The sequence below is a fragment of the Mauremys mutica genome, chromosome 2 (assembly GCF_020497125.1).
Source record: "Mauremys mutica isolate MM-2020 ecotype Southern chromosome 2, ASM2049712v1, whole genome shotgun sequence".
Taxonomy (NCBI): domain Eukaryota; kingdom Metazoa; phylum Chordata; order Testudines; family Geoemydidae; genus Mauremys; species Mauremys mutica.
The window spans coordinates 142,015,821-142,025,609 of NC_059073.1; the positions used below are offsets into that span (position 1 = coordinate 142,015,821).

At 43.7% G+C, this 9,789-nt stretch overlaps 1 protein-coding gene across 1 annotated transcript in view; it reads left to right on the plus strand.

The window, feature by feature from the left end:
* Positions 1-4,771, plus strand: part of ARHGAP25 (Rho GTPase activating protein 25) — a 45,712-nt gene extending 40,941 nt beyond the window's left edge. The window contains exons 9-11 of the mRNA XM_045003020.1: positions 98-300; positions 895-1,490; positions 3,210-4,771. Of these exons, the coding sequence (XP_044858955.1) occupies positions 98-300; positions 895-1,490; positions 3,210-3,420 (1,010 nt within the window). The 3' untranslated portion in view covers positions 3,421-4,771. The remainder of the gene's footprint in view (positions 1-97; positions 301-894; positions 1,491-3,209) is intronic.
* Positions 4,772-9,789: the final 5,018 nt, after the last annotated feature.

Below are 9,789 nucleotides of genomic sequence, written 5' to 3' on the forward strand. Positions count from 1 at the left end.
AGGAAGGAAAGGATTTAGGGTTGAATGCCTGATTTAAAATAATAGTATGAATGAGTTCTCCCCGGGTGCTGTAAAACGTGGTTCTTTTCTATTGCAGGCACCCCGCAGATCCAGAGAGTGATGACTGTGATGATAAGCGACCATGCCAAGCTCTTCCCTGTGTCAAAAGATGAGCCCCCTTCTCCACCTGCCCAAAGGAACGATTCCAAGAAGATCCAAGTGCCGCGCAGTTCTGTGGGCTGGGATGCTGCAGAAGATCCACCAGCGTCCAAGGCAAACACTGTAACCCATGGCCAAATGGTAAGACTCGATCCTGTGAGATAATAATAATTCCCAGCTCTTTTAGAGCACGTTTCAACCATGAAAGACTAACAGATTTATTTGGGCATAAGCTTTCGTGGGTAAAAAACCTCACTTCTTCAACCATGGGATCTCAAAGTGCTTTATAGAGGTCAATATGACTATGACTACACCTGGTTGGAAAGTGGGTTTCTTTTAGATTAAAATTTTAGACTTTTCACTGAAAAACTGAAAACCCAACATTTTCAGCAAAAATAAAAAGTTAAATTTTCAGATGAAAATTTTTTGGTTTTTGGCTGAAAAACTAAAAAAAAAAGTTTTCTTTTTTTTGACAAGAAGTCAGAATTGTCCCTTGAAAGCAGATACTTTCCACAGAAATTTTAATTCAGTAGAAAACCCATTTTTCCAGAGAAAATCCTTTGATGGAAATTTTTTTTACCAGCCCTCCTTACAATGTCCACTCATCATTTCTTAACGAGTTATAAATTAACTTGAATATAAAGCATGGCTTTATTTTTGTCACCACATTGTGCATCTGTACGGTGTGTGAATGAAACTGAAATTACTTTCTAATGTTCTTGGCTGCATTTTCAGAGAGATGACCTAGATACCAGCAGTCCCACTTCCTCTGGAGCTGCGGTCAGGCTGGGCGCATCCCTTGAAGATAATGATGTAAACCAATCCAAAGATATGTTGGAAATGTGGAAAATACAGTCCAGGAAAAGAACTCAGACCCTTCCTAACAGGAAACCCTTCCTAATTTCTTCCTCTCAGGGGGAGAAAGACAGCAGTGATAAAAATGACATATTCAGCAATGACTTTTGGACATCTTCAGGAAGTCAGTTGTCTCCGACTTCCCCGAAGGAACACAAAAGAACATTGTCTCAGGATCTTTTTAAGCTGCTCGACCTTCACCGGACTTCGACCTACGACAATGTCCCTACCTGCCAGGCAGAGAGTGGGGAGAGCACTTGCACTAGCCCTCTCAGCACAGCAAGCAGCAGCTCCAAGAAAGATTTGTTAGCAAACCAAAGCCCTAGCCTTGTGCCAAAGGAACTATTGGGTCCAAACATCAGTGCTGAGAACTGTGGCTCTGGTCAGGAGAACCAGGAGTCCCTTCGAAAGGTGATCCTGGGGCTGAAAAAAGAAATGGAAGTGCAGAAAAAGGACTATGAAGAGCAAATTAAAAGGTAAATGATGGTTTGCAGTGTTGTTGTCGACATGTTGGTCCCAGGATAGTAGAATGACAAGTTGGGTGGGGTAATAGCTTTTATTATGATTTTTGGAAGTTGGTCCAATAAAAAAATATGACCTCACCCACCTCTCCTCTCTAAGGTAAATAATTTTAAGTGCTGCATTCAGGAGAGTATGAACACCTCAGCTCACACTCTTATAGTATTATATTATAAAGGGTTAATTACTAGTATTACTATAGCATCATATAGTAGTAATTACTGATTTTATTGTAATATATGATAGTATTAATATTATATAAGATTAATTTCTGGTATTACTATAGCATTCTGTAATTTCTAAGGTTACTATAATATACTATTATAGTATTGATACTATACATGAGTAATTACTAGTATTACTATAGTATCATGAAGTAGTGATTACTTACATTACAACAGTATCATATCGTTCAATTAATACTGCTAATTACTAGTGTTACTGCACTATCATATAGCTGTAATTGCTAATGTTTCTTTAGAATCATATTATTACCATATTAATATTAGGCAATATTAATTACTATAGACTTGGCCATTATAGAGATAGGGGCCAGCCATGAAACTTGGATTTGGATCCAAATTTCTGCAGAGTTAAGAGTGGCTTATCTGAAATTTTGGTTTGGACTAAAGCTGGGAGAGAATCCGTTTTCCCATTTCACAAAAAAATTATGAGATTTTTGGAAATGTTTCTTGTCCCAAATTGAGATCCGAAATTGGGATGAAAGGTCAAAATTGTGAAAATTTTTATGAACCAATAATCTGATTTTTTTTTTTAGATCAAGCCAATCAAAATGGGTTTTTTTTGATAATTTCAAAAGGTTTTTGTTTTAATTTTGCCCGAAATGGGACATGTCAACACCTTCGAAACTTTGCTTCAAAAATGTTTTGAGTCAAGAAATAGTTGAAACTCGCCTTTTCCCATGAAAGGTTTCAGTTTTTGCCAAACTGGCATTTTCCAGCAAAAAAAGTTTCATTGAAAAATACCCGACCAGCTCTAGTTGGGTCCCATCTATAGGGCCCCAGTGCCGCAGGCCCCTTTGTGAGCTTGCAAGAGCAGAGGAGGGTGCATGCATCTTTGCCCCTCCCATCCTTTTTGTCCCCTTTGTAAGGACCAGACATAACTGCATCCTTTTCTAGTGACCCATAGACACCCTGAACTCACAGCTCCATTCATCCATGCTGCTGCCAGTGAAGGGGAGCACATGCTAGGCCAACCTGTGGTCTGCAGATCCCACTATGTCTAAAGGGTCAGCAAAAGACAGACTGAAAACTGACTGAACAAATGTCAGCTATATATAGACAACAGATTTCCAAAGGGGTCCGCACCTCCACTCAAAATTTCCAAAGGGGCCCACAAATGAAAAAAGGTCAAAAACCACTATGGTAGACCCTTCTGTAGTGCATCAAAGCTCCTTCTAGGTCACTGGAGCTGTGTCCCACCTCCAGTACAGATCTGTAGCCAATAGACAGAGTCTGGTTCATAATTATCCCCACAGCTTTTTAGTTGCTATGGATTCATTGGACATGACAAAGTGTTATGGGATTGGGTAACGAGGCTGTGCATCATTCAGGGTAGCACTGCCGACTATTGTATTGCTGAATGACATGGAGGTATGAACTACCAGGAGCCACATGATGACCTTCCAGGGCTGTCCCCTGTCCTTCCCATTGCAGCCTCCAGAAGGAGAACTACGAAGTCTGGGCCAAAGTGGTGCGACTGAATGAAGAGATCGAGAAAGAGAAGAAGAAGTTTGCGGCGCTGGAATTGAAGCTTCAGAATGTGGAGCGCTCACGGGAAGACGTTGAGAAGAGGAACAAGGTGCTGGAACAGGAGATCCAGTACTTCGTCAAATCCATGAGTGATCCCAGGGACAAAGGAAAATAAAAGAATGGACCTGGATGTGCACACACATGGAGTACAGCTGCATGGTGGATTATCCTCCCCCTTCAGATAGGAATTGCCAGACTGGATTGAACCAGGGGTCTCTCTTGTCCAGAATTCTGTTGCTGTGAATGGCCAGCACCAGCTGCTTCAGAGGAGGGTGTAAGGAGCCCTACAGGTTAATCTTCCTCTAGGGAAAGTTCCTTCCTGACCTCTAGTAGTGAGAGGTTGGTTTATGCCTTGAGGTAGGAGGGTTTACATCCTTTTCAAAACTCTCTTTTGCTTTTTTAATTCTACTCTGTTCATGTTATCCATATATGTGGCATGAATAATACCATGTGGCAGGGAGTTCCACGTGCTGATTGTACAGGATGCCCATTCACAGTGGCCCTGAAGGAATCTCTCTGTCACACACCAGTTCCCTGGCCTGAAGAGTGATAACACTCGTCCTGGGAGAAAGGACTGATGGTTTTTAAGTTTCTCAGAGGGGAAAAAAATAACATTGAAAAACTGGACCCAGGAATTTGGAAGAGCCTGTGTCCTTATCATTATATAGGTGACTGCTTTGAGTTTGATTGGACATTGTACTGCACCCTATGATTAAATCCCTTTTCTCCATCCTCTGCTCCTAGGCTGAGTGAAATTACAGTTTTCAGAATAAAGTCTACATTTTAGTATTGCTGTCAGAAAGATGGATAAAACCAACCAAATCACCTTATGCACCCTCCACCTCAGAAGTCCAGTGCAGGATTGTTCCCCAGAGTATATTGTACCTGTAACACTTTATAATAAGATTCCATTTATAAATAGTCTATAACAGGTTAATAAATCATAACTGTTGTTTTAATAAATGGTTAGTCAATCATTTTAGATTGCTGTGGACTCCAATAGGCCGATAGATTGCTTATAAACATAACATGCTAATAATGTGCTTATAACCATCTATAACACATGTAACCTGCTTATAATGTCATTTATTAACCCTTCACAAACCATTTATAACTCACAGAATCATAGAAATTGAGGACTGGAAGAGATCTTGATATGATCTTAGTCCAGTCCCCTGCTCCGAGGCAGGGCTAAGTATTATCTAGACCAGGAGTAGTCAATTATTTTTTGTCAAGGTGCAAATTTCTTGGTCGAGGTATAGTCAGGGTCCAGATTCCAGAGAAAATAATAATAATAATAAAATAATAATAAGTAAATAGATTTTGGAATCCATTTAAAAACGTCTGGTAGTCTGGATTTGGCTCTCAGTCCACCTATTGACTACTCCTGATCTAGACCATCCCTGACAGGTGTTTGTCTAACCCAGTGTTTCCCAAACTTGGGATGCTGCTTGGTTTGGCCTCAACAATGAGAGCTGCTGGAAGCAGCACAGGCCCAAGGACGTACTTCCAGTAGCTCCCATTGGCCTGGAGCAGTGAACCACAGCCAGTGGGAGCTGCGATCGGCCGAACCTGTGGACGCAGCTGGTAAACAAACTGGCCCGGCCCACCAGGGGCTTTCCTTAAACAAGCGGCATCCCAAGTTTGGGAAACACTGGTCTAACCTGTTCTTAAAAACCTCCAATGATAGAGATTCCACAACCCCCCTAGGTAATTTGTTCCAGTGCTTAACTACCTTCACAGTTAGGAAGCTTTTCCTAATGTCCAACCTAAACTGTCCTTGCTGCAATTTAAATCCATTAATTCTTGTCCTGTCCTCAGTGGATAAGGAGAACAATGTATCACCCTCCTCTCTATAACAACCTTTTACGTATATGACTGGAACTTTAATACAAAGGGACCTACAACCTTAACTAGCACAGCCAGTGGGGCCTGCACCATTTCCCCTGAGAGATTTCTCTGTAGTTTAACAGTTCTGAACTTATATATGGTTTCACTTTATTTTTTACCATGGAGACAGGCTAGGGTGTGAAAAATGCAATGTAAAGGCTGGGTTCAGCTCTCATTTACACTGGCACAACTCCTGATTTACACCAGTGTGCAGTTCAGATCAGAATTAGAACTTCAAGGCTGTTTTCTGCAGACAACGCGTTCACTGACTCAATTTAAGGACTGAACGATTCAGCCCTAAGACTTTGTGGTATTGGCTCGGCTGCTTGTTGCTTTGGCTGCTTCTTTTTCTGCTTACCACCAGTGGGGTCCCTCACAGGCAGCCCAGTTCCTCTGGCTGGGAGCTCACAGGGCTCTGTCGCTGCTGTAAGTTTCAGATTAGGAATCAAGTCAATACATCTGCAAGAAAACCCGTTCTTTCATTGGACATTCAGACATGGGAATGATTCATGCATAGACCTATAGATTAAAAGGCCAGAAAGGACCACCATGGTACTCTAGTCTGACCTCCTGCATAACATGGGCCATAGAACTTACCCACAGTACAAAAATGCACCTCAGACTAGTGCAGGGATCGGCAACCTTTGGCACGCGGCCCATCAGGGAAATCCTCTGGAGGGCCAGGCCGGTTTGTTTACCTGCAGCATCCACAGGTTCAGCTGATCTCAGCTCCCACTGGCTGCGGTTCACCGTTCCAGACCAATGGGGGCTGCGGGAAGTGGTGGCCAGCATATCCCTTAGCCTGCACCACTTCCCGCAGCCCCCATTGGCCTGGGACGGCGAACCGTGGCCAGTGGGAGCTGCGATTGGCCAAACCTGCGGATGCTGCAGGTAAACAAACCGTCCTGGCCCGCCAACGGATTTCCCTGATGGGCTGCGTGCCAAAGGTTGCCGATCCCTGGACTAGTGCCTTAATGGACATGAAAAGGGATGAGGTGTGGCGTCGCAAGGTATAGCTCCATTGCAGTCAGCTGGGTGCCCCATGTACTGTATAGTCAATGGTGCTGCATTCATCTGACCTCATTGGCTCAAAAGTTTGGCTCAAGTTCTGCTTGGGAAAGACTATGAGAAAAAAAAAAGCAGAGAAAAAACAATCAAATGCAGCCAGTGTGGAAGGGAATGAGGAGTGGGGACAATGCTAATGCAAACGACAAATGTCTTCTCTGTATATGAAGCACCCGCTTGTGCCATCCTGACTGTAGTAGGGTTCTTCTGTCTTTAACACTCAGCCCAAGCTCTTTAAGCTAGAAATCACGCTGGCATTTCTTTAAACTGAAACAGCCTTGTGATAAATCTGAGTTTCAAGTACAAGGAACAGAAAGGTTTGGGGAAGTTGAGCTATTTTTGGGAACCCTCCCAAAAAAGTCGTTCATTGGGTTTCAAAAAACCTCCGACTTCATCAGGTTCACCCATCGCCAGTGCTCCTGGAATCTTTCAAAAGCTGCAGCGCTCCTCAATACTGCCCTCCCAAAACCTACATGATGGAAATAGCGTTAGTCTGTATCATGGCCAGAAAAAGCTTGTTCCGATGATGTAATGTTTATTGGCCCAGTGTGTTGTCACTCAGTAGCCTGTGAGAGGGAGCTGTGGATAAGCCAGAATGTTCTTGCCTGTGTCGTTTGAATTGAGCACAGTTGAATTAAGCTTCTTAATTAAAAACAGTTGTTATTTTTTCTAACTGGGCCTCTGGAGTCTTGAATGCTGTTACTGCAAATATAACAGTCACCTGCCTTCTGAGGGAGGAGAGCCAGATGCAAGACAATCCACAGCCACTCAGCTCATCCAGCAGAGGGGATAATCATGAGTTGTGTCTTATAATGTTCTCTACCCCATCAGCCTGGGAATTTAGGATCTTGGGTTGGATCCCATCACAGTAGTGCTTTGACTTAGATGAACAGGGCCAGATTCTCCAGCGGTGTAAATCAGTGGTTCTCAACCAAGGTTCGGGTCCCCCTGGGGGGGGGGGCTGCGAGCAGGTTTCAGGGGGTCCGCCAAGCATGGCTGGCGTTAGACTTGCTAGGGCCCAGGGCTGAAAGCTGAAGCCCCGCTACATGGGACTGCAGCCGAGGGCCCTGAGTCCCACTGGGACTGAAGCTGAAGACTGAACAACTTAGCTTCACAGTTCCCCCTGTGGTGTGGGGCCCCAGGCAACTGCCCTCCTTGCCACCCCCTAATGCCGGCCCTGGCTTTTATATGCAGGAAAACAGTTGTGGTACAGCTGGGCCATGGAGTTTTTATAGCATGTTGGGGCTGGGGGATGACTCAGAAAAAAAAAAAAAAAAAGGTTGAGAACCCCTGGTGTAAATCAGCAAAAGTTCATTGACTTCAGCGGTGCTATCCGGAGGTACACCGCTGAGGATCTGGCCAATAGATGATAGGACGGCCTTTCATTGGGAGGAGGGAAAGGGACCTCTTGGGTCACTGAGTCCAGTCCCCTGCTACTGCAGGCAACCCCTTCCTGTAATCCCCTTCATAAATTTATCGAGATTCTTCATCTTAGAACGATGTAGGTAGTTTGTCCCCACTGCGCAGGGGAAGCTGTTTCAGAACCTTCTATCACTTGCTTTTTATTCTAAGAACTATGGAGATTAGCGCCTACAAAGCTGATACTCCATGTGAGAAAACAGAAACAGCAGACAGCCCTGAAAAATAACTTGGTGGTGTTTGTGTTTGTGATTTCTTGTGATTTTCCAGCTAAAGAAAGGTTAGTCAACACTCTCTAGCCAAGGCAGCATGTACAGAAAGTCAGCCACACCCAGAATAAGATAGCAAGATTGATATAATTTGAACTGTGGTTTAATGGCTGGAACACTAACTAACTTAAAAATAGATTATAAGAACCAGAGCAAGACTGCAGATTTTCAGGGAAGGGGACCTTGTCTTTCTAAGTATTTTTAAAGCACTATTGACACCTTTGGCCTTAAATAATAAAAGTAAAAGCATTGCTAAATGAGGTTCCTTACCAAGGTAAATGCCCCCACCTCCCTCCTGCTCCCACAATAGAAATTAATCATGGAAAAAGACCTACTAAGTTATTTTCTCTGTCCCCTGTGGGTTGGAGGATTGTTCCCTACAATGGCATTCTTGTTGCAACCGTAGTTATGAGAAACAATAGTTTTCCCATAATACACAATTACTTGGTCTGAAAGTCACCTCCAGTAGGCCAGAGCCTGAACTAAAAGTAATTAGATGAGGCTCTCATGGGCTAATTTCAGCAATGACCTAAACAACAGGGGTAAGTTACATGGCAGGTGCGTAGCAGGCTATAGTATTGATATGGCCCCATAACTGTAGTATCTCAGCCCCTCACAATCTCTAATGTGTGTATCCTCAGAACACCCCTGTGAGGCAGGGCAGTGCTATTATCCTCATTGTACAGATGGGAAACTGAGGCACGGAGGATAAGTGACTTGCCCAGGGTCACCCAGGAAGTCTGCAACAGATCAGGACCTAGATCTAGCTCCTACGCTCAGCACTGTAAGTCGTAAACTGTAGGCTACATCCACCCTGAGGGACACAACACAAAACTCCCAGACCTAGGGCCTGAAGCAGCTCTTAGCATAACCATGTTTACACTGCAATCAGAGGTGTGGTTGCAGAACCTATATACATATGTCGGAGAAAAACTCAGTTCTCGCTTTTTGTTTGGGTGCAGCAAAATCAAATACTTTATTCTTTCTCTAGTAATTACAATAGAGGGAGGGAGTGTCCTAGGAAACAGGGTTGCCCCTTGTCCCGGACAGGTCTCTCTCAATTGGTAAACAATTACAGCAAGCATTTATACCTTTGTTACAGACTATAGCTAGCAATAATACAGACAGTAAAGAGAAACAATTGCATTTGTTTATACATAAGCCTTTCTGCTATCTTATTTGTCTCACTACTAGAAAAAGCAAGCCTGCATATTTGGTTATCTATTGCAAGGTCGTAATAACTTTTCACACAGTTTATTCTCTGCCTCACACTATCTTCGCTTCTACAAATCTCACGTCATTAGGGTCACAGTTAGCCTAACTCATGCTAACTAACTGACATGCATTAAGATCCCTTCAAATCCTTGTTAATTCTTTCCCTGCTTCCACACATACCTGAGCTGAGCGAGCTGATTTAGCTCCAGTAATTATAACAGTGAAGCTGCTGCCGGATGGGCTGTACAAGCGCACCAGGGCGCCTGGGTTTGTACTTGAGTGGCTAGCCCATGCGAACTATTGTTACTCGAGCAAACTAGATCAAAGCTAGCTTGGGTACATCTAGACATGCTGCAGTCTCACCTCTGATTACGGTGCAGACAGATGCTAAGGAAGTGATGTGAACTGAGCTACTCAAAACCATCCCAGTGTTGCATGCGGCAATCCCGCTCACTCCCACACCCAGCCGCCCCCATGCTTGCAAAGTCTCTTCCAGCCAGCTAAGGAGTGTTTACAACCCCAGGGGCAAGACTCCTTCCCCAGTGTTTAATTGGGTAGGAAATGGAAGTCAGAAGACGGTACTGTCACTTTGCACCAATTTACATAAGAGCATAAGTGATCTCTCT